This window comes from Nicrophorus vespilloides, unplaced genomic scaffold (genome assembly GCF_001412225.1).
Source record: "Nicrophorus vespilloides isolate i.1.1-1 unplaced genomic scaffold, Nicve_v1.0, whole genome shotgun sequence".
Taxonomy (NCBI): domain Eukaryota; kingdom Metazoa; phylum Arthropoda; class Insecta; order Coleoptera; family Silphidae; genus Nicrophorus; species Nicrophorus vespilloides.
The window spans coordinates 255,959-281,329 of NW_017100101.1; the positions used below are offsets into that span (position 1 = coordinate 255,959).

At 34.5% G+C, this 25,371-nt stretch overlaps 4 protein-coding genes across 7 annotated transcripts; 2 read left to right on the forward strand and 2 right to left on the reverse strand.

Annotated features, from left to right (window-relative positions):
• Positions 1-423: 423 nt before the first annotated feature.
• LOC108567971 (sodium/potassium-transporting ATPase subunit beta-1-like) lies at positions 424-3,158 on the reverse strand. Its single transcript, XM_017928796.1, has 8 exons — positions 3,131-3,158; positions 2,851-3,021; positions 2,652-2,795; positions 1,891-2,010; positions 1,689-1,828; positions 915-1,004; positions 694-853; positions 424-640 (listed from the first exon to the last, which is right to left on the reverse strand). The coding sequence occupies exons 1-8, from the start codon at positions 3,156-3,158 to the stop codon at positions 546-548; spliced, it is 948 nt and encodes a 315-aa protein (XP_017784285.1). The 3' UTR covers positions 424-545.
• Positions 3,159-3,684: 526 nt separating this feature from the next.
• On the reverse strand, positions 3,685-7,229 carry LOC108568047 (sodium/potassium-transporting ATPase subunit beta-2-like). 3 transcript variants are annotated; one of them, XM_017928905.1, is made up of 6 exons: positions 7,088-7,229; positions 6,852-7,030; positions 4,729-4,989; positions 4,391-4,674; positions 4,136-4,307; positions 3,685-4,077 (listed from the first exon to the last, which is right to left on the reverse strand). In XM_017928905.1, exons 2-6 carry the CDS (start codon positions 6,937-6,939, stop codon positions 3,974-3,976), a joined length of 909 nt encoding a protein of 302 aa, XP_017784394.1. In that variant the 5' UTR covers positions 6,940-7,030; positions 7,088-7,229; the 3' UTR covers positions 3,685-3,973. The 3 variants fall into 3 exon arrangements, with proteins under 3 accessions (XP_017784394.1, XP_017784391.1, XP_017784392.1); XM_017928902.1 differs by having other exon boundaries at positions 6,852-7,229; XM_017928903.1 differs by lacking the exons at positions 6,852-7,030; positions 7,088-7,229 and adding an exon at positions 5,775-6,235.
• A 3,219-nt stretch (positions 7,230-10,448) lies between these two features.
• LOC108568049 (sodium/potassium-transporting ATPase subunit beta-2) lies at positions 10,449-16,953 on the forward strand. Its single transcript, XM_017928908.1, has 6 exons — positions 10,449-10,933; positions 14,957-15,217; positions 15,350-15,534; positions 15,589-15,690; positions 15,752-15,920; positions 16,076-16,953. Exons 1-6 carry the CDS (start codon positions 10,810-10,812, stop codon positions 16,177-16,179), a joined length of 945 nt encoding a protein of 314 aa, XP_017784397.1. The 5' UTR covers positions 10,449-10,809; the 3' UTR covers positions 16,180-16,953.
• Positions 16,954-20,427: 3,474 nt separating this feature from the next.
• Positions 20,428-24,809, forward strand: LOC108568083 (lysosome-associated membrane glycoprotein 1-like). Of its 2 annotated transcripts, none has more exons than XM_017928993.1 (5): positions 20,428-20,625; positions 21,105-21,743; positions 21,843-22,028; positions 22,088-22,223; positions 24,109-24,809. In XM_017928993.1, the coding sequence occupies exons 1-5, from the start codon at positions 20,562-20,564 to the stop codon at positions 24,170-24,172; spliced, it is 1,089 nt and encodes a 362-aa protein (XP_017784482.1). In that variant the 5' UTR covers positions 20,428-20,561; the 3' UTR covers positions 24,173-24,809. The 2 variants fall into 2 exon arrangements, with proteins under 2 accessions (XP_017784482.1, XP_017784483.1); XM_017928994.1 differs by lacking the exon at positions 24,109-24,809 and adding an exon at positions 22,726-23,044 and having other exon boundaries at positions 20,429-20,625.
• The last annotated feature ends 562 nt before the right edge of the window (positions 24,810-25,371 follow it).

A 25,371-nucleotide genomic window follows, 5' to 3' on the forward strand; every position in this document is an offset into this window, starting at 1 on the left:
TTCTGTTAGCTATTATTATTATTATTGTTGTTTTAAAAACGTTATTTTTGTATTAGGCCAAAAATATAAAATGAGCATCCCAACCCCGAAAAACAAAACCCATCTCCTTCCATTACTATTATTATTTTGACCATTATTTTTATCGTTTTGTATATTTTATTTTCCTTGAGATTATCATTAAAGGAACAGCAACAAGAAACCCATCAAGAGATAAACTTAGGTATTAATTAAATAATATAATAATTTGTTACAAATTCCAATTAGCAACTAAAGAAAATGTGTGCGTACGAAGCAGATCGTTAATTGATTGTGATTTGTTAAGAGATGTGCTTTAAGTGTGTGTGTGCTCCTCCCTTTCCTTCCTCCACTGCTAGTGTACAAAATATTACAATGCAAACAATTAGTATATCGTAATAAAGTGAATTAAATATTTTATTGTATTCTGAGATCTATTTATTTCTTTTCTCTTGCGATATAACGAAAACCAATAACAATTGAGAACTTAGTGGATTAAAGATTGCTTAAATTAAGTTGAGGGTATATTATCAATCGACGAGGACGAACGTCTTCAACACGCTGTTACCTGAATACGGAAAGTTTTTGGAAAACAGGGTGCATCTGATGTGCAAGATGTATCCGGCTGCAATTAATAATTACTTTGTGTATTGGATTTTCTTGTTAGACCAAACGTACATTGGACGTTTCCCAATTGAATGGCGATGACCGGATTCAAGGAGACGGCCTGCTCGAAGGGAAAGTACTTTTCGTGAAAAGCGGCTTCCGGATGGTACTTGATAGTGCCCAGATGCTCTTCGTCGTAGGTGCTTTCACCTTCGCAATGCACCCAAATCACCTAATGAATGAAGCAAAATGTAAAAGAAAACGACACCAACAACACAGAAAGGAAACCTTACAGATCTGCTGATGTCAACCTTACGCCTATACTTCTCCTCCAATTTGTTCAGATCGCTTTTCGTGTACGCGGTGGGCGTCCAAGACAACAACTAAAGAAAAAATGAAAATGAAAGTTTTTCTATTACTTTAAGCGGTTTGACGAATTGTATGCCCTACTGGCCACGTATTTTTGTATATTTCAATACTTTCAATAATGATACCAAGTTATCGTATTGAACTGAAATATAATGAAGTTCACGTTATTTTCTACATCGTAATAGTACGGCGCCTAAACAAGTTGAAACTTGGAATGCACACCTATATTACTAGGAAGGATTACACGTATATATTCGACATAATCAAGTAAATGAATTATGCGAATAAGCGTTATAAGCGCTACACAATACAATAGACCAAGACGAATATATACGTCATAAACATTTAACTCTTTGAGGGGCGGTAGGACCTCTTTTTACCACCTTTTGAACATGCCTAGTGGTGCATTATTATAATTTTATGGAAAATGTCCAGGAAAGTGATAAATTTGATAGGGCAGTAGAAGATATTAATGTTGAATCCATCAAGATGAATATCCGATGTTGATTGAGTGGACGAAGTTATCTGTCCCACTTGGGTCTAGAAATTTAGGAATTTCTGATCCTTCAATGGGTTAAGGGGTTAACAATCACAATTCTTAGATGGTTTTCATTTAATCTAATATTAATTAGATTTAGTAAATAAGGTATTAATTGCGTTTCGAGTAAATTTAATTGTTGATTTTGTATATTATATACCCTGTTCAGCTTGAGGTATATGCAGGGTTTCTTGTTATCATAACCGAATTGCGGCTCGGCGCACGGTCCGAGTTCCGTTAGGTTGAAAGGGCATTTCCTCATTCCGGTCTTCTCCAGCTCCTTGCATTTCTCGTTTTGCGCTGCGATAAAAAAATCAACTTTAAAGATGCAAAAACGTTGAGACATGTTCATCAAAAAATACTTTTCAAAAATGTCTGTATCTTGTGTATGTACGTGTTCGAGCTCGGTCCTTTGCTGCTCTTAGTTAACCAGATCAGTGGCAGCGATAAATTGTTAGCGGAGGACGGCAAAAGGGAGCCACCTGCAAAGCGAAATAAAAACATCAATTTCTGCGTTTTCTTACAAATAAATAGCAATTTCATCAACGTTTTTATTTCAAGCAGAATTCTTATCAAATCGCATTACTTAATGTATGTAAATAATATCTTATAAGAAAACATATAACCAAATAGAAAAACTTTTCAATTAGTGTAGTTTTATTTATTTATTTATTTACATTGTTTATTTTAATTCATTTTACGAAATGATATGACATTTTTTTGAAGTAACATTTCTTCGTTAATAATTATAATAATGATCAGAATAGGTTAATTGGTTTATTAGGTAATTTTTAGAAATATTTCCAAATTTTCTGAAATTATAATATCCAACATTTTCATAACTTAATTTAATTCTTTAATTTGTTTATTTTGATAAAAAGAAAAAAATCGATAGGTATATTAGAACGCAATATTTAACATTTTCGTTACTCAATGGATTTTATTGATTATAAATTGATATGTTTATTAAGTAGTTTTTCAAATTATTTAAAATGACGTTTATTTTCTAAATTCTAAATAAAATTCACTATATCAATCACAGACATTACTAGCAACATCACTTGAAATGCTTTATTGGTGAATAAAGAGTGCGTTGTTTCTCTTCGCATTCGTTTCTTCTTACCTGGAATTCCGACGTCGAGAAGTTTGATCTTGAAGACGTTTGGATTAATCATTTCTCCTTTGGAATCCGTTTCCAGGTAGATCATGAGCAGGAAGATCGCGGTGATGCAGATTATAAAGCCTATATAATAAGTCAAAATTTTACCTGAAAGTAGAAAAACCTATTCTCTCTAGTTTCTTCGCTTCTGCCTTGCACTCACACCAGCTGCCGCAGGTTCTCGTGCAGAAGGTATGCTGCTTCGGGTTATAAAGGTATCGACAGCAACTGCCGCAGCATTCTTTGCTGCAGCATCTCCTGCAACCTGCATGACGCGACCTATTTCTCCTTCCGCTCCGTGGTCTTCCCATCGACCAACTTCCAAACGTCAAATCTGACAATTAGCAATTACATACGCGACTCGAATATCAACTGTTAACATACCACAGTGACAGATATCAACAACAATTGCATTGTAGTGACCAACCACTAATGGTGCATACCATCTATGGCAATGGCCGATTGAAACATATCCTTCATAAATAGATTCCATCGAGTGCAATGACTAAATTTTATAGTCTTAGTAATAACGTTAAAGGAACAACTATAGTCTTAGTCGTATCGTTAAAGGAATAACTATATCTTATTAGTTGATATAATAAAGCAAACCAACAGGTCTTTGCTGTTGGTTATAATTTATTTAGTTCTTGTCTTGAACGCCCACGGCGTAGACGAGGAGCGATCTGAACGAATTGGAGGATAAGTATAGCTACAGATCTGCTGATGTCAACCTTACTTTGTTTGTTTTCTTTGCTGTTGGTATCGTTTTGCTAGTTTAACTAATATTAAGAATAAATTACAATTAAAACCCGTTGGATTGATTTATTTACAACCCTAATCAGACAACAAAAGACAACATTCCACAGTAACCCGATTTCCATTCCTGGAACGAAACAGCTTTATTAAGATGTTGACCAACATCAATATTCACCGACGAAAAAAGATGGTGTCTGCTTAGAATTTGCTTGGTATTAATTTGGAAAAATACGAAAAATGCTACAGGAAATAATTTATTAACATAGTAATATATATTATTTTCTATTTTTCTCATTACAGATGAAAAGCTCAACAAAATAGGTATGATTGTAGAAATATATATATATAAAATGTGAAACAAATATATGTACATACGAATAAAAAGGTAAAAATTAAAATCATCGTGAACCACGGTGTCTTTGGTGGTACTGCAACCAACTGTACGAGTCGCGCTTCCTCCTTTTGCTTATGAATTAAAAATTAAAACTGTTTTTTTTTCTTCTTCTTCGTTTAATAATATTTAGATGTGTCTAATCGATCAGAAGCTCGAAGTGAACGGATCCGGTCCTGTCGGCTCTACTGTGCTTGATGTTCTTGGCCCAAGCCTTGCATTCAATATTAATGACGATACCAGCTGGAAAACAAAACACAATCAGAATCTTGCTGAGAATTCAGCGCGGACAACTTCTTACAAACTGGCCTCAAAAACTGCACGGCAACCAGAGGGCTCAAGTAGCCTTCCGAGTTCTCGTACGGATAGTAGTAACCGGGGAAACCTTGTACCTGCGGATGGTAGCTAATTGGACCCAAATACTCGATGTCGGCGGGGTTTTCACCTTCGCAGCTAATCCAAATAGTATTTCTCTAAAAAATTAAAAACAGTTTATTAATTCACCGTTAGAGGGCACTTTAAAATGTCATTTGAACTAATCACTGATTTGAATTACCTCTTCCGGTTTGACGCTGGCAATGTGCTTCTTGAGATCATCCGGCATGTTTTCTGGAAGATCGTGGATGTCGTTATAATACTCCGGGACCCATCCGTAGATCCTGTTCAGCTTGAGGAAGATGCAAGGAGCGTTCCTATGGTAATTGAAGAATTTGTCAGGGCTGCACTCGCCCCACAGCCGCACGTCAAAATCGCAAACTTGACCCCTCTTGGGCGGCTGGTTGTAGCTGCACTTACGGATCGAAGCCGTTCCTTTCTCAGTCTTACCGGGCGTATAATACTCTGCAATTAAAATCATTTAATTATCTTTTTTTTTTAATTTAATGTTGTATTTACTGTCGAGGAATGCGCTCAAGTTATTAACCCATTTGTTGAAGTTGGTCTTGTTAGATCCCTCGAACCAGATCAGCGTGGATTCGGCGTTGTCGGCGGTGGGCATCGGTCTGAAACCCAACCCTGGATTCGTGCCTATGATGGAGCTGTCCATCTGCCATTTCGGTATCCTCGGGTCCAGAGTTTGGAAGAACACCCACATGCATATTGCTACCAAGGCCGCCAACATGCCATAGAACACCAGGTAAAACAGACATATTTTGGCTGAAACAAAGTAAAGAACATATTTTATCATTGTTTGTATCAAATTATCTAAATTACCAAAATAAATATCTCTTAAAATGAAAATCAGATGCAAACGAAAAAGTTTAACAATCGATTTAAAATTTACACTTAACAAAAACAATTTAAACAATAAACAAGTATAACTTTGATAGTTTCTAAAGCATTTAATTAAATCACAATTACCAACTTAATTTCCAATTACAATTTAATTTGAAATAATAATTTTAATACAACTCGCTTATTTATATCTTTTGTCATTTTTTTAAACATAACCTATTTAACAATTATATATAAACAAAATGCTTTAAAAAACTTGTCAGAAATATAATATTTTGTTGAATAAAATCTTGGTATTTCAAAAACACGTAATTAATGCCAACTTAATTTAAAATGCTGATATAATAAAAAAAAAACAAATTAACCATCTAGAATTATATAAAATTTATTTGGTTATTTTTTTCGATTAATAAAAGCTTTTCTGTTCGTATATCTGTTCGACATGCGTATATTCAGTTGTCTGAGATGCGTAATGCGGTAAGTCTTCTGTTGAATATTAGATTCTTGCGCGATGACTCAGCAATAACGACGTTCCGTGTATATGTGTGTTTTTAATTCAATTACTTTGTCACAGAATTAATCAAGGAAGCATTTGTTTTCCATAAACTCTCGTAAAAAATAACAAATGCATCACAACCTGCGTTTGTTGACCGTTACGTTTTGCCATTGTTTACATCGACGCACGGTATGATGTGTTTTTTCCTTACCCCAGCCCTCCTTGCTGCGGCCCAAATAGGTGCCGTCCTCTTTGTTGTACAGGAAATTCGCGTACCTTTCTTTCTCGCTCATCTGGTGCTTCGGTGATGCGGTCATGATGAATCTTTCTTCTTGAGGAATGTTAACGAAGCATTTGTTTCTTTATTTTATCGTACGCTTCACTCGAAACTACATGTAACTAACTAACTAACTACCAAACAAATGGACGGTTGAATGGTTGGACGGAATATGATGGTGCTCGTGTGTTTGTTTGGCTTGGTTCGGTTGCCACCTGTGAACTCTCTCTCTATGGTTACCTATGCTTGAAGGTAGGCGGGGTCCGTCCATCGCGCTGTTGCCAAAGTGGACGGACACCCTTTGACCGTCACCACCTACTTAACTTTAAGCCACTTTAAGCACTTCTTAATTGACGTTTAACTCGGACGTAACGACACTCGGATTACGAGAGTATCTTCTGATTCATTTTTCTTTAAATTCGTTTTTCGATCTCATACCACCTCACTCTTACTTTTTGAAAAACGTTACAATGATCTTACTTACTTTTAAACAAGAGAACGCTTTTTCTAACTTTACATAAAACTTTACATATTGCTACATTATTCAATAATATAACAATTAAAAACTAACATATTTTTGAAAAACAAGGTGTACTTATGACTATAAGATTTTATGAGACAATTTTTAGAAAAATAAAATATATAAAGGACCATAATACTAAATTTTTGACTGATTTTTAAGCAAATAAGCGGTGCGTCTTATGGACAAAAAATACAGCACCTTACATTGACATATTAAATGTCAAAATATTAAGGTTAGTTCCTTAAAATTTAACTGCTACATATAAATAAAGAGCTTTAAATCTTTTTGTCCACAATATTCGTTTGATTTAAGGTGAAATTAATGAAATTTTAAGGTCTTTTAATCTCTTTTTGTAACCTCTACATGTCATTTCTTATTTTAAGAGATTTGTTTTTCACTTTGATTAGTTGGTAAATTGAAAAAAGTAACTCGTTTTTTTTTTTCAAAAATTTGACCTTGATTTTTTTTTATTCAGTTAAATAACTTACACCAACTGGTAGCGTTTCTGCCCAAAAACTGCTTGTGCTCCGGATCCCAGATTAACTTCTGGAACTTCTGCTTATCTGTGAGCTTCATGTCTTCTGGTTTGAAGTAGTATGAAGTCTGGACGTTGAGCAGATCCTCCTGCTTGCTGAGGGAGAGCGACGGCTGTCGGATTTTCACGTTACTGGAATTCGAATTCGACGTCGGCATCTTCGACGATTCTGACTTGTTGCTCTCTTACGTTCTTTACAAGATCTTCGGAGAGTCGGTTAATCAGAATCTTCTGCGGTGGTTCTCGCGTTCTCTGCGTTTGCAAGAAGAAGGAGGACCGAAGTGAGCGGAGCCCGTGGAGAATCGCGGACGCCTGCATGCGTCGTTTGGAGGTGGAGGAGGATTTTGGGGCCGCCGGAAATTAGCGATTTTCGACATCCTCACACTCAGCGCAAATGACGGGGCTTAATTGAAACATTAGGCATTATATAATTCGTAAACGCATGCCTTACGTACGTGCTTCACCAATGCCCGTTTTCCTATGCTTCTTTTATATATAAATATATATTTTTGTTCTTCATCAAAGCTCTAACATTATAGATGTATTTGATAAAAATTACATCTATCAACAATCAAAACACCCAAAATGCCCTTCAATTTTTCTGTCAGAGAATTAAAATATTACCAAATTCTAAGAGTAATTTACATTTCCTTCGTTGTTTTACAATTGAATAAAGTTTCCTCTCGCCGTCTACATAAAATTATTTAATTTAGAGGAATTTATAAGCATTTTTTGTGAGCTTAATTTGATTAATTCATGTTTAAGGTCTCACCGCAAATACAAAATAAATAGTCACCGTTATCAAGATATTTAAATACATTGAAACATTTAAATAATACAGATTAGAAAAAAGCAAATTTTATATAATCCAATACTATTAACACCTCAGTCAATAAGTTCGTAGGATGACTAATACGAATTCTTCCTTCAAACGCACCCATAACGCCATATAATATTCGCTATAGATGGTTTTCCTTCTACGCCACCCCTTAATAATAACACCATTGTATATGCATCTACACTGAATAAAGAATTTTTAAATTGAAAATTGAATTGGTTTTCCTTTCTCAAGGTAATCCGTGCGCATAAAATTCCGTGCGCATCCCAAAATACGGAGGCCAAAACCTTACCAGCTGACATTTGCGTTTTTGGCTGCTTTAGAAGGCTTTCACCCTTTGCTGTCTACTCAGCTAACGACCTATTTCACTCTGGAGTATAGTGGAGGATCCAGATATACCGCATGAAAAAATCCTTTTTATCTTGCTTGAACAGTTCCAAACAGCGCTCGGAATCACCAACTCGTTGTTGTTTTTGGTCCACTTTAAGCTTGAATGCGGTACTCATTTCGAACAGAGGTTTCTGATGATCAAATGTTCATGCAAAATAGTGAATACACTACTGATATCTTCAGGGTGTCAGCTATCTCTCGCAACTTCAATTTACGTTCAGCTAAAACCATTTTGTGGACTTTTTTATGTTTTCTGCAACAATTGTCTAATTTGGGCGAGCAGAGCTTTCAGCATCATTTGTGCCTGTACGACCGCGTTTAAAACCACTTCTCTGCCAATTATCTCAACGGAGAAGAGTCCTCATATTACTTATAAAGCCATTGCTTTGCTTGAACGGTATATTTTTTCATCAAAAAGCAATGTCATGCTGAAAGAGCTTATGCTTAAGCAGTATGAATACTATGCAAAATTCAAACATGTAAACCACTTTATATATGAATAAAAACATTTGAAACTAAAAAGCAATGTTTTATCAACACACGAAATTCAGATTTTTCCATTATTTTGAAAATTTCAAAAGTAGCGTCACCAAAACCACTGTAACTTGTGAACTAATCGTCAGATTGCCATGAAATTTTGAGAGGCGTCCTCTGAAGGTTGGTATTTCCTAAATATCATTTGGCGATAGAGGCGCCATCTACATGTCATACTACAATCTTATTGAGTGAGATGTTGTCATTTTATTTTAACCAATACAAATTAGTCATCGTTTTTCAAACCTAATAAAATCTAATCCAACCTGACATAATATTATCCAATATAACTTTGTATATTTATATATTATTATAATTACATCGTTGTTTTATATTAATTATAAATATTCGAAAAATATTCTATTCGATTTAAAATTTTGAAATTATAATTTGTCATAATTTTTCGTATTTATTTATTTAATTTAAACCAGCATCTTTTGTAACTATAATACAAAAATCAGTCATCAAACTTATTTCAAATACAACCACCGATGTATACCATGTTGCATACAATTGGAATAGTGTTACGAAACATGTCGACAACTTATACGACTCGCATTTATTGAATGAGACATTTTGTGTTGCCTATACCGAAATATCGTATTTTTAGATCAAACGCCTAAGTTGTCCTTCAAATAAGAAAATTAAATATACTTATATATTCCACAAATCACTATTAACACTACCTATAAATAAACAAATTTTCAACTTAATTCTGTTAGATACTTAGCAAAAAATATTTGCTTGAGTAATCAATATTCGTATTATAAATTGGATGTTAAAGTATACAACAATAATCGATTAGTCCTCGATTGCTGCTGTATTTTTTTTTGTTGTGAGGAATTAAAAAAAAAATATTTATTAATAATAAATAATAATAATAATATTTATTGCAACAAATTACCAAAATATGAAATTAACATAATAACAAAAATAAAACTGTTTCAAAAGGCTATAGACCAATTGACCATAAGTCTTTCTGCCCGAATATTTATTATTATAACTAAATAAAAATTTATTAAATGAAATGAAAAATACTCAAAGAATAAATGTTTGTACCTTTGTATATATTATATCAATTATTGATTTGATTTTACTTAACCTCGCCTGTCAAAAAAAGAAAACAATAGCAAAAAGTAAAAAATAATATAAATATACAAAAGCACTTTAAATAATCAATTAACAAGTGATTGAATGATAAATTAAATACATGTATATATGAAGATAATTTAAAAATGTGGTACGAAGCTGTGGAGAGATATGTGGGAACGCCGGGACGAGCCACACCAGACATTGATTGGATCGGTGGCAATCGCAAGCCCGACAACCGAAATCCCGTCTATCGAAATCCCGACAATCTAAAACTTAATAAGATTATTAATTGTTGTTATTTATTGTTAATAACATAAACTAATTTTATTATAGAATATTTCTTATTCTTAAGTTTTATAATGAATAAGTCAACACTAAAAAACAATAATAATTAATATTATTTATTGTTATTAAGAATAAATAACAACAATTAATAATCGGGCAAAAGAGCCATCGAAAAATATTTTTTTCAGTATCGGTCGTTCCTATTAAAATATAGTACAATAATTTATAAATGTTATTGTAGAAATTATAATAATAAAAGACACTGTCGGGATTTCGATTGTCGGGATTTCGATATAGACCCGATTGGATATCATCAGTTCGTCCAGATGTTTCAGAGTGTCGGGTTCGTTCGAATCGTTGATAGATGGCGACAGCATCGGCGGTGGCGGCGACGGGCGCGCGCCAGATCCATTCCCTGTGTTCGTTTTGCGGTGGAATCGCGCGCGCAAACGGGAAGAGCGAGGCTCGCAGGGATACACAGGAAGATCGATAATCGCGCGAACTTTGCGCAAGTGCCGGAATCGCCACCCCCGGGGGTTGGAAGTGAAGAAGTTGCCGCTGCCTCCCTTTCCATTCAGAGAGGGTTCGCGAGTGGGTCACACGCACACCTAATAGTAACACACAAAACTGCCGCCGCCGTTGAGGAGAGCAGCAGAACCAGAAGACCGAAGAACAAGAGAGGACCAACCCTTTTTTGAGAGTCTTCGGCGGTGAAACCTCGAAGTTTCAATACATAATTTCAATCAGAAATTAAGTAAAGAAACCAACCGAAATGTCCGAGAAGAAGTCAGAATATTACACCAGGCCCCCGAAACTAGGCAAATGGGAGAGCTTCAGCACTTTCCTGTGGAACTCTGAGACTTCCCAGTTTCTAGGCAGGACCGGCTCCAGTTGGGGTGAGTAAAAAGAAACAAGAGAAAGAAAGAAAGTATGTATGGAAGAGAGTAAGAGAGAATGAGAATGAAGAAATTAGAGCCGAAAGAAAAGGAAACAACCCTTTTTTTATCGATTTCCAAAATTGCAGTCCAATCGATTGGGCGGCGGCGGTCGCTCGATTTTTCCGAAATGCCAAATGTCATCGCGCAGTCGCACCAACACCCAAGAATTATTAAATCCCAATTTTATATCATTCGCAAGTAGTTCATTATCGAATCATATCAAATTTATAGAAGTAATTTCAACGAAACGTTGTAATTTTATGGAAATGACCATATCGATTGGCTGGAGGTGGTTTGCAACGGCGCCCAACCCGATCGATTGGAACGAACGTAAAGTGGGTGGCGGCCATGCGAAACCGGAAAGGGGTGTGAGGTTGGTTCCCGTTTGGGAATCGCTCAAACCCCTTGACCTTTCGCTCCAAAATCTGCAAGTTTCAATAATCGATTCGAAATGCGCATTCTTCTGAATATATTAATTTTAAAATTAATGTTAAACGAATGAAACGGTATACATTTCGTTCTTTTCATGATCATATTTAATTCGTTACATTTAAACTTGATTTTTTAAGTTGGTATCGAATGACAATTCAATTAATTAAATAATCTTTAAATAAAAGTTATTGCTTTTATAATTCAATTCCAATTTACTTTCACGTTATAATTTTGTACATCAAATATATTATATTATAAAAATATTTAAATAGTTAATGTTAAAAGTTGATGTACAACAAAATGTATTTTATAAATTACAATTCATTGCATTTCGATTCTGTTTTTTTTTTCAGAAATATCAAACATAAAATATAGTTTTAAATGTTGGTACAGAATTTAAATTAAATATTATTCTGAAATGATTATTGATTTAAATAACAAATATATTTATTGATGCTTAATGAAAAAACAATAATACTCCCTAATATTTGATTTTTTTACTTAGAAACTTATTGTACTTTTGACATCACACACATTACTTTTAAATTATAAAATATTATAGATCGGAAAGTGAAATATTCCTTAACTTCATAGTAAATAATATTGGAATCGATATATTATATATTTTGAACGTTAAACATTATTAATGAAATTTAATACAATACATTATATAGAAAACTGTGGAAATTGCGCAGACGTTGAGACTTCACTTGGATCATTTAATTGGATCAATATTAGGGTGGAGCATCATATTCTTTTTGATATTTTGAACGTATTCAAACTTATTTACCATTTCTAACAAAACATATTCGATTAAGTTTATATTTCTGGTCTTTCTAGATAAGTAATTTTATCGAAATCAGAAAACAGGAAACCGCCAAGTATGAAATTTTCCTGTTAACCGATAGCGCATGCTTTATTATATTTCTTTTCAAGCGTAACCGTTTTCTTTTATATTTCTCTCAACGAAAACCAAAGTTCGTTCGTCGAATTTGATGTTTCAAAAATATCCGAATATATCCAATCACAAGATAAGATGTGATTAAATCATTAACTGATTTATGTTGCTATCGGAACTGATGCTAGAAAAATTAAATATCTTTTTTATGTAATCGTGAGCATTTCGCAGAATGTTGGATTTTACGCTTGTAAAATATTTCGTTTTGTGTGTGTTTGTTTTTCGTATCGGAATTGAGCTCAGCAATTTGTATAATAGCATGGTATTTAAGAAGTTAACGAGATCAATTGGAAACGCACGCAAAACAATTCTGTAACTGGTCTTAATTAATTAAGCTGCGTTCGCACTGTCTAATACAAAGAAGAAGATAAAGACAGAGAGATAAAAAATAATATGATCATTATCAGAGTTAATTAATTTTGTTAATCCGCATGGATTGAAATTGTTTCTGTTTGATAGCAACTTTGATGCATGAATTGATGAAAGTATCCCATTTGACAGATGCCATATTTGCGTGAGAGTTGACGACATCTGTTTTTGCTATTTCGTATTATAATTTTAGATGAATCGCTTATCTCGAAATTTTTTGTATTTATGTTGTTTTGTTTGATCCCGATTTTTTGTAAGCATTATCAAAATTTTGACTGAGGTCACGCATGCAGATTGTCGAGAATCTAATAGTGGACGGTGGAAAATTGGTTTACGTTAAATTTATATATTTTTAAAAGTTGGTCTAAGCTTCCTCGAACGAAAATGTCCAGTGAACTATATAGGAAATTCGTGTACAGAAGTGAGTGAGTATACAAGAAACGCGACGGTCATTTCCTGCGTTCGCGATAGCTTGATAACAATTTGTTTGTTGCCTCAACTCCGTATATTTAATCTGTCAAAATGTAATTTTGCAGTTATTCGTTTTCATAACCATTATTATTAAATTCTATAATAATAGTTGAAATTGTTACTTTTAGTTTTGTTTTTGTCTGTATGGATAACTATTTCTGATGGTCTGTAAACGTCACTTTTATCAAATTTAGCCAATCGAAATCATCGATTCGCGCTTTGGCTCCACCCCCTTTTTCAACACTTCTAATAATTACCTAAAATCCACACGCTCCTAAATAATCGTAATTGCTTCTATAGCAAATTTTTGACAATTCATAGGTTATATAAGTTATCCACAAACTGTCAAGTATGACAGCTATAAAATGAGTTTCTAAATACATAAATCAATAAATAAACATAGTCGTAATGGTAGTATAAATATTAAATGTCTAAAATAAGTAAATTTACCTATAACACATTTAGTAATTTCAACTCCATAAGAAGATTATACTTTGAAATGGAATATGGATTTACCGTGTAAATGTCAATAAACTTTGAAACCTGAATAGTTAGATTATTTTTTTTTGCTTTTCTGACCAATAGAAACGCACGAACTCGTTTGTCTACGCCTATGTTCCCTGATGCGCCAAATTGGGATTGGTGGAATCAGCGAAGCCACGCCTAAAGCCATCGATCCGTAATGGAACAGATTTCAGTGTCTCGTGCTACTTTTCTTTTTATTATTCTCCGCTCAACATTTCCAACCCCCGTTTTTAGAAAATCTCTCCCTTTCATTCTACGTCTGCGTTTTCTTCTACTTCTCATACCACAAACGAACTTGTTTGTGTGTGTGTGTATATATATATACTATTGATCTGGTTTTTCAGGCGCGCGCTCCACATAATTTCCTGTTCCTCTGCGGCGTCGCGACGCTTCAGCAGAATATCCAAGTGACCTACTTACCCCTCCTCGCGTTACGCAATCGTGACTTCCGTTCTTCCGTATCCTACACATTCCTCCCACTCCTACACATTGTCCTCTTCGTCCTTCCGAAAAGAAGAATAAACGAAAACTAAGCCTATAAATAAGCGATTTGCTTGCATGACCTAAACGAATAAATAAAAGAGGAAAGGAATGAAATCGTCTTTACCTGGCTAGCATCCATCTCTACGCAACCTTAAGGTTCGGCCATATACGTCAACTCTAATTGGGATATATTGCGGACCTTTTTCGCTGAGCGAGCGAGAAATTCAATTTCCTTGGATTCGATTTCACCCCTAGAAACTTATACATTATGCAACCACATCTGGTCTCACAACGATTTACGACTGTTGCCAACATGAAACTTTTTCTACATTCTGACAACATTTTGCTTTCTTTACATACAAGCTCCCGATTAAATTTATAACATATATATATACATTTACCATTATAAATTAGTTTTTATTTAATTTTCATTCTATATTAACTGTTGTCAAAAGTTATAGTAGAGCATAATAATAAAACATCGTCTGATGTACAAATAAAATAAACAATTAGAATGATCTTATATAATATATAATAACTTACAAATAAATAATACCAACTTACAGAAATATTGACGTAATTAGTGTTTAATTCCCCATAGACAACAAAATTTACACTTTCGTACCAACTTTAAATATTTTAAAAGTAAACCCAAAAGTTTATAAATATACATATTTGTATGATTTTGTATGTTATGCCCTAATGCCATTCTTTAATAATTACTGTTACTTTCTTTTTTGCAGCTAAAATCTTGTTGTTCTATGCAATTTTCTATGCGGCACTGATTGGTTTTTTTGCTGCTATGTTAACCGTCTTTTATCAAACTCTGGATGCGAAGAAACCGAAATGGTTACTGGACGAGTCGCTTATTGGCAGCAATCCTGGTCTGGGCTTCAGGCCAATGCCACCAGACAGTAACGTCGAGAGCACATTGATCTGGTACAAATCCAATGACAAGGGAAACGTACTATACTGGCAGGAGGAGCTGTCCAGATTCCTCGAATGTAATTTTAATTTCATACTATTAAATCCACTTTATAGATATTTGATAATTGTCAATTTGACTGTTATCAACTGTCAATTTGTCAAATTCAAATAAGTAACAAGTATAAAAATAATCTTTACTTGTGTTGCAGTATACAACAAGGATAATAACCCTCATCCAGGTAACATCGAAGATTGCCAGCAGGGTGTGAAACCCACCCCCGGTAAGGTGTGCGATGTCAAGCTGGATAATAAGTGGCAACCTTGCTTGGCTAAGGATGGATACAACTACAACTCTAGTTCGGGCGGTCCTTGCATATTCCTCAAACTGAACAAGGTATGATTAATTGAATTTAAAAGGAGAACATAATAAATTCTTTTTTTTTTCAAGATCTACGGTTGGCATCCAGAATTCTTCAATAACACCAACCTGCCGAACAACATGCCAAATCACCTCCAAGATAAGATCAAATCTCTTGAGGGAACGCCAGAAGTAAATATGAAGTTAATATCAATATATTTCATATTATTAATTCCTTCTGCTTTATGTTTAGAACAAGATGGTTTGGGTGACCTGCGAAGGCGAAAATCCCGCTGACATCGAAAACATCGGCGCCATTCAGTTCTTCCCCGCACCAGGATTTGCCGGTCAATATTTCCCGTTCCAGAACCAAGACGGATACATTAGTCCATTGGTTGCTGTCTACTTCGAGAAACCAGCCAGTAAGTGCGATCATTCGAATACAGAAATATGTACAATATCGTTGACAATAATAAATATCGGTGTTTGATATCTGTCATTTTTAACACTTTCATTATAAATTGTCAATCTCATTTGACGTATAGGTACAAAATATGATATCGTTGTTGCATTATAGGGGGAGTGCTCATCAACATAGAATGTAAAGCCTGGGCCCTCAACATCCATCACGACCGTGTAGACAGAAGAGGATCCGTCCACTTCGAGCTTATGGTCGACTAAGGAGTTTCGGCCCATCATCCTGAGGCTTTAACAACTGCCATCAATATACAACAACAAAAATAAATAAATAAATAAAAATACCACCAAAGCTGATAACCAGGAATAATAAGAAGTAGAAAAAAAAAGTAACAATAAGCGGACTTATAAGCAAACAGTTTCCCGTTTCCTTTTTCGGTTTTCATTTAATTATTTATTTATTTTCGTAGGCGTGTAATGACAAAAAAAAAACAAAAAAAACGAGAAAATATGTATATTAAAGAAAACATTAATACGATATTATCGATAAAAATCCAAAAAAAAAATCGCGTGACGGTCCTAGTTAGGTAGATTAAAGACAACCATGAAGATGAAGTAATAAAGTAAAGTTAGTCGAAACACAGAATTTTAGCAGTTTGAATTCTTTAAATAATATTAATAATGATAATGATATTGATATAATGATGTAAAGAAAACAAAAAAAGTGTAATAAGATGAATCTGCCACGTTTTAGATGAATTTTTAGGTGAATCGTTTCCCCGGGAAATAGTTAATTAACGCATGAGTATGGAGAAGCAGAATTAAATATCGCTTGAATCCGGTGTATAAAAAAATAATACATAATAATAATGCGAGACGATTAAATAGTGCTAATAACTTTATTCTTTAGTTTTCGTTACTCTCGGTTATTTTTTGAGATAAACAACTTGCAGCTCGAAGAGAAAAATAACGCGCGCGCGTTCGATTTTTAACATGTTAGTGTATTGTTTCACTCTTTTGTAATAACATTTGACATGTGACATTATACACATACACACACGTTCATACACACACACACGCGCACACACACACAGTGAAACTTGAATCTCATATAAACAAATAAACAAAGACACACACACGCGGTCACACACATAAGAAAAAAATTGATGCGACGCCTAATGAGAGAGAGTAAATGTAGAAAATCCCACCACCACCCAACATCGCCAACATCGTAAAACTATAATTGTTAATGGTAAATTTTAAATGAGAATAAAGTTAAAGAGAAAATAATAATTATTATTATATAATAAACGAGAAGAGAAAGTAATCGTTCGTTGAATATATTGAAAGAATAAACACTATATATATTTATTATTATTATTATTACATGTTGTGATAGGGTTAAAGCCGATTGCACTTCTCGAGGAAGCATTTGTTTTTATTGAGTTATGTAAATATTGATGGTGATGATGACGAAAGATCGTTAGGGGCGAGCTAGGAAAGAGAAAAGAAAGATGAAGTTGTTCCCTGTTTGTTATCTGTTGTTCGATTTCGCATGTTCGTTCGTCTATCTAATATGAATGCTCTCCCTTTGTCGCCAGGACGAGGGAAACCTGGATTCTCACATTCACAGCATTGTTCTCTTTTTTTTTTTATTAAAATAAAGAAATTATATACATTAATTGTTTATTTAACATATTTCTATGTTGCCTGTAGTCTTTTTTTTTTGTTTATAATATTTTGCAATCTTTCTTATTTACGTTGTCAAATCCAAGACTAACTAACTGTTATTTTTTCCATTGAGTTGTTCAACGTCCTTCGCGGACGAAAATTTTTCAAGCTCACTGCTTTTGCGAAACTGCTATATATTCATTATTATTATGTTGTGACGTATTTCACTCAATTTCACTAACACAAGTGGCGCCTCTACAGCACTAATGTCAAATATTTTACAGTATGTTTGAAAAAGACAAGTGGCGCCTCGATTACTAAGATTCGATGATTGCTCCATCACTGTGGCCTTGCATGCAATTTTGCTTAAGCGAAGTCTCCTGTGAAAAGGATATGGAAGAAATACTCGCCGTATGTCCGTATTGTTCAGATAGAATTAAAAATATATAGAGATACGTCCACATTACGCACAATAAACAGCATTTCTATTATTTTTTTTGTATTTCTGGTATTATTAGTAACTATTTGGGAGCTAACACCTTTTTGGGTGCCTAGACCAACATTGCTTGGGGGCCCTAAACCAAAGTTTTGCTTAATTGTGTATATTTTTATTTTTTATTCGCAGGGGGGCTTCGAAAAAGCGGAACCCTGGTATAACGTCCGTGCATAAATCCGGCAACGAATAGAAGGAAATACAAATACTTCGATATGCTAACATTGTTAGGCAGCGACATCACGGATTACACTGATCAGGAGATGATCGAATGCGTTAAATTCGAATTCGTTTAAACATTTCTTAGAACCGCCATGAACCTTACTTCCCTAAATTACACATCTCAATATAAACTATAAAATTTATTTGCACGTTATTATTGTAAAAGCGTTCAAATGCGGCGATCGCAATTCAATCATGTTTTATATAAAAAATACTCCTCACATTACGATCGAGTTTTGTTCCGACGTGTAGACTCAATAACAAGAATTATTTCCTATTTCATTCAAAATATTCTTCTTCTTCTTTTCCTCTCCACACTTCACTTGGCTTGCACGTCTTGCACAATTTCGCCAGCCACGGTTTTTATTAATTTGGGATACACTGGTCTAAGTTACTGGGGTCATGGGGAAAATACATGTGGAACGACTACACTAATTAACAACTTTCGAATCGGGATCTCAGCGATTCAGTACACCGGTGTTAGAAAAGACCTCGGATGGATATTGTTGATTGATTTTGTCATTAGGAGACTATACGTGTATTTGGTGGTCTACAGCGCTACTTTTGAACTCTTAATAAATTTTAAAAGACACTTATATACTGTTTCGTTTTCGGAGCTAATCAGCGCCCGAACTGATGTCGGTAGCGGGACCTTGTTGCTTATTAATTCTCTGCATAGAACTTCGGTGGCTGGTTGATATTGCTCGCAAAAAAAAATAAGTGATCCAGCGAGCCCACGGATCCACAGCTGCATCTATCCGAGTCCTGCCACCCGACTCTGACCAAATGCACCGGGGCCAGCGTGTGTCCCGATCTCAAACGACTGAGCACTGCAATCTCCGATTTCTTGCTGAATCCCATCTTCAAAAACCATGGGTGCCTCTTGACTGTCTTGTTGAATCCATAAAAGAACGACCCCTTGTATTCGCTCGCCACCTCGAATCTCCTGCCTCGAACGCAGATTCAAAATATTGTAGGAAATCATATTTTGTCCATTTATTATAGGCAACACAAAATACTTGTAGTATATAAATTACGAGCACATGATGTAAATATATATACATATATTTGTATGGGTCTATATCGCAAGCCCGACAACCATTATGATATGGATTATGGTTGTCGGGATTTCGATACAGTCGGCACTTCAAACGTCGGGAATTTGATTGACGGTATTTCGGTTGTCGGGCTTGCGATTGCCACCGATTTGTATCTTGATACGAGCAAGCGATTGCGATTTAATGAACAGTATGAATGTATGTAAATACTGGCATATTATGTTACTAAGTTTCTCCACTTGGTAAGTTTGGTACAAAGATGGAGTCTACGTCGGATCTAAGCAATAACGAGATTTATATAAAAAAAAATTGGTAGAGGCTCTTGCAGAGGGAAGAAGCAGGAGCGAGAAAAAAATATGAAACATAAAAATGTATCTACATTTCGAGAAATAGTAAAATTATTAAATCATTTAGATGTAGTAAGTTAAACAAAAAAATCAAAAATTGCATTTCTAGGCTTAATGCAGCAGATCAAATTATTTTAATTTTGTTGAGTTTGTAGTATGAAGATTTGTTGCATTATATGTTATTATTATTATTCATATAAATAAATAGTATTAAGTTAAAATTAAGAAATAAGAGAAACATTTTATAAACACAACGTTAGATCGTCAAAATGTAATTAAATAATCTTGATAAATTACGTAATGATCATGTTTACCAGTAAATAAGTGACAGAACAAGACAAAGCTTTAAAATTAACCTGATTGAAAAATTTAATTATCAAATAAAACCTACAAAGTGTCCCATTTAGATTAGGTCGGCCAAGGGTTAAATATTACTCCCTCTTCCTCTTAGCAAAAGTAGTAAACAAAATATAAAATTCGGCAACGCCGCGCAACTCGTGATCACCGATAACAACGGTGATCTCAGAGAGTACGAATGAATAAACCGCATTACTCATAGAAGCACTTCTTTTTCATGTGCAGTTGTTTAAATAGAGAGCGACGGCAGAGATTAACCGAATCAACAGAGATTTGTATACTTCAATATTTGTTCAAACTTTTCCGGTAAATCGGCAACGCCGCTTCTCACCCCACCACTGCCAACGGTCGAGCCAGACATAGGAAAAAAAACAAAGACAGTTGTCAGTTGGCAGTCGATCTGTGTTAGTTGAAGCTGCAACTAAGTTCCAGGCGTAAATACGCAAGAAGCTGTGTCACACATTCGAAGAAGTTTACCAGAAGAGGATTCTGCGAATCATGGCTGGAAAAAGGAGTCTTTGCGTTTTGGCCGCAATGGTCTTAATGGTTTCGTTGGCAAATGGTGAGTATTTTGCCGTTATTCTTTTGTCATCGCTGCATAAAATGTCGTGACGTGAGCGCGGCGCAAACCGGATGCTCTTTAGTTTTGCACCCCGTACCACGTCTCTTGATCATATGTTACTGCGAAGACACTCAATATTGGCTTCTGGAAACTGGGTATTCTCCATCGCGTTGTATAACGCAATGCACGGCGGGGCATCCATTTTATTGTTTCTAGAATCAATTGCGTCATTTGAAAATAAAAACATTATGCCCTCCCTCTTCTTTCTCCGTTGACTCTGATACCTATTTATCTAACGTTTGCATTAATGTGATCTAGTGGTGGGCGGAATTTTTTTTCCTGCTTCCTTTGTTTTAAACGAGAATAAATAAAGCAATTGTAAACAACCATTATTGCGCCATATTGATCGCTGATTGTACGCAAATTATGCATATCATTGCCAAACTTGTTGTTTTGAATGCAGATCTTTTTTTTTCTAGGTCAAGCTGTGGATCAGCCTGCCAAAAATGATGAACCAACTAATTCCCCAATAACCATAGCACCTTCCAACATAACTACAACTACCACATCCACAACAACTACTTCCACTCCAAAACCAACTACGACCACCCCAGAACCAATCACCACCACAACAACTACTACCACCCCAAAACCTATCACCACAACAACTACAACCACCCCAGAACCAACCACCACCACAACAACTACTACCACTCCAGAACCTATCACAACAACTACTACCACCCCAGAACCAATAACCACAACAACTATTGCACCCATCACCACAACAGCTAAACCAAAACCTGATAAACCTGAGGAAGGTATGTGGAGGGTGAACTACACAGAGGCTACAAATGTTTCCTGCATTGTGGCTAGCATGGCATTAGAGCTGGATGTGCCCTACACCACCAAGGATAACAAGAATTTGACTGCCAAAGTTTACCTGCCCAAAACAGCAGAGTCGAGTGGAAGCTGTGGTAATGATGTTCAGATTATGATCCTGCAATGGGAGAAGAACTCTGTAAAGTTCTTCTTCAAGAAAGACAACACCTCCTATGGTCTGAGTCTATTTGATGCATCCATTGTGACAGATTCAGTGAATTTCCCAAATGCTACTGGTAAGTTTATGAATGATAATTTCTTGCACATATCATATTGCACATAAAATAATTGTTAACATGTAATTTAATATTATAACTTTATCTTTGTCCCACTAGCCAATGAGATCATTCAGCTTAATTACATGTCCAAGGTTTTCAACAGCACTGAAAGCAAGTCTTATAGATGTGATGAGGTGCAAGCCTTGAATTTGAACAGTTCTAAAGTTTCTGGAGCCGAATTAAAAGTCAGTTTCCTGCATCTGCAGGCCTTCTATAACAGCAGCGCGTCAGGATTCCAAGAAGGTAATTATTGATCGATTCACATTCAAGCAACTCTTTACATTACGAATTATTCTGCACAGCCATCAATTGTCGCTCGTTGACTCCGGATATCGTTCCGATCGCAGCCGGATGCGCCCTCGCTGCTCTGATTATTCTAGTCCTGGGCGGTTACCTTTGGGGAAGGAGACGTTCCCAGGCCAGAGGATACCTCTCAATGTGAGTCCCGAACACAACACTTCACGGCTAGAGAGAATATGAGTACTGAATGTCAAAACAAAAAGCAAAAGAAATGTAATTATTTGTTATCCGCATCCCAGGTACCGTACACTGAACTCTCAAGTTAAAATCATAATTCTCTCTACTCTCGAATATATAACTAAGGTAGGTTGCAATTTCTTTGCAAAGAAAGACAAAGAGATTGCAACCCTTTATGTTTATCAATTTTTAAATTGTGTTTTTGTCTAGCCAAACAATGCAAACAAAAAAAACGCTGTTTTTGTTCTCTTATTATACATTTGTTTTGGGTTATGTAAAGAAAACTTGTTTTTTTTTTCTCTCTATCTCTTTAATTTGAAACATTGGTTTAAGGATTTGCGGTGCTAATTGTGATGTTTATTATTTTGTTATTTTTTTTAATGATTATGATTTCACGATAACTGTGTTTGTTTCTTTATTTTACTAGTGATAATTAATGAATATTGTTTTTCTCTTCTTGTAGATCTTAAAAAAATGCAAACGGTTTGAGTGTCTCGATTTTTTCGGTTTCCCGGTGAGAGGTGTGTTTCTGTATCACCTTTATCTGTCCACTTCAATTTTACTTCAATTTTTTTTACATTCTTTGTATATTATTTTTGCGGTCGAGTTAATAATCGGGGAAAACATTACGAACGATTTTCACATATTTATTAACTGTGCGTTAAAATGTATGACAAAGTTAGAGAGCGAACTCTGTTGGATCGTATGGAATTTAGTTGTAATCGAAAGATTGTAACCAATTTAACTTAAAAAATATATATAAATAGTTATTAAAGACAGAATAATATAGTTATATATATATATATTTGGAAGATTACATATTTTATTTTCGAAATTATTTTTTTTATAACATTGAACTAAATATTTTTCAGTTAATTTTCTATATATAATAGCTTAGGTTCTTTTTGTTTGTTTTAGTTATGCGTAGATTTAAAGTGCTATATACATATAAATATATAATATTACTCTAATAATACCGCAATTTCTCGGAAGGATTTCCTCTATGGTATATAGATATTAATAGACTTATCTTTCTCTGTTCTTTTGCGTTCTTATTTTAATTTTAAACTTTCTTTTAAAATCGTATGTCCGTAAGAGATCAGCCTTAGCAACGAACGGTGCTCGCAATTCTCAGATCTCTGATGATAATAACCATGACAACCGAAAAAAAAACTAATCTGTTTCGCACCGACGAATTGCGCGCAATTCTCTCCGTTCGGCCGGTGTAATTGCAAAAATAATAATGTTAAAATAAACATGAATGAATTTAACTGGAAAACAAATGAAATGAATGCCCAAGGAAATGGAGGCTGTGAATAGAATTGGTGTATAAGTTTTGAATCGAAAATATTTAGCTCTAATAAAGGTATCTTATAATATACAAATAAGTTGATCTATTTTGTTTTTAATGTTTCCATTTTGGAGTTGTCAATAAGTCTTTGTCGATTTTGGAAGTTACAGTATTATTTTCGTGCATAATTATTAACAATGTTTTCGTTTTTTTTTTTTCATTGAAGATGTAATTTTGAATCCAAGTCACTTATGTATTTGGTGAATAGCTTAATTACCACTCTGTCGGCGGTTGTAACTATACCGTGAATCGACTTACATCTATTGGCAATCTAATGCGTCTCTTAACCTGTCCCAAATGAGGAAATACTTGTTTTCTCGCGATCCGTGCCACCCCCTTGTCTCCAATGTGATTAACAATGAATTGCACTCTTTCTAGCCGTAAAGTGTGCGTGTGTTTGTCTCGTCTGTAATACGACACATGAGTGTTTGTTTTTTCTTCTTTTATATTTTTCTTTGTTTTTTTTTTTTGTTGTAAGACATTTTCTTTATGCAGGTTTACGCAGTCCAAACGCGAAGAGGACTACATTCCGATGAAGAATCTGTCGTGCTTTAATTAGACACACACACATATATATATATATGTATACTTACATATAACGAGAGAAAAAGTATGAAAGAAGAAAAAAGACACGATTAGATATAAGCAGATGCGTGCGCATGATGCACGATAATCTCGTTCAAAATAATGAGCGAAACACGAAAAAAAAACTTTTGCGTCCACATTAAACAAGTAATCGCACATTGATGAAGAAAAAATGAAATTAATTTTCTCGAATTTCGAAAGAAAGGCACTAAATCAATTCGAATCTCATCCTCTTTACACCTCACCACATACATATATATTTTTTCGACGCCATATTGTGATTTATTTAATAGTAATAGCAGTATTTAGTCTTAAGGCAAGTTGTGATATTTATGAAATATGAACCGTCGCGAGAAGGTTTTATTTTATTATTTTTTTCTTGTTTGCTGCGAACGATATCGAATATTTTAGATAAAGTACGGTACTCGAGTACTTAGCCACGACTGTAGTAATAAAAAAAAGATAACGACAAGATATGCCAGTATATACGACACGTTAGGAAAAGTTCACATGCAAGCACCCCTCACTCCCAAAGAACGCGAATCGTCCGAGATAACTTTAGTTTAGACTTGTATTATAAGATTTTAAGAAAATAAAGCAGTCACAATTGACTCCCTCATGTCGAATACATTTGCTGTTTCTTAACGTCAGAATTAGCATTGCAGATTATATGTATGGTTATTGAGCCTTTGTTAACTGAAAATCTACAGTTGGCATTTTATGGTAAGTAACAATGTTTAGTCAACGTGGTTTCAATTTATTAAGTGTATCAAAAAATATTATTTATTGCAAGGTAAGTAATATTCAATTTTAACTATAAAGCATTAATGAAGTACACTAATTTATAAATACAGCTTAACGAGCATAATCGGTTTCAACCGGTTAATAATATATAAGATAAACACTTTTATAGTTGTCTTCTCTTCTCAATTATTAAATTTTGTACGGTAAAGTAGGTTTACAGCTGACTGCAATTGTTTATATTTTATCGATCCAGGGTTTTTGTGAATGTCTCATACTTTTTATATATGTTTATGTAAAGAAACGTACATAGTTTGTTTATATACTACAATAATGGTTGGACACAATACATGTTTTGTTTTTACAAATTGATGACAGCGAACAAAGATGACAAAAAAATGTAAATGGTTAATATATTCAAAGTCTAAATAT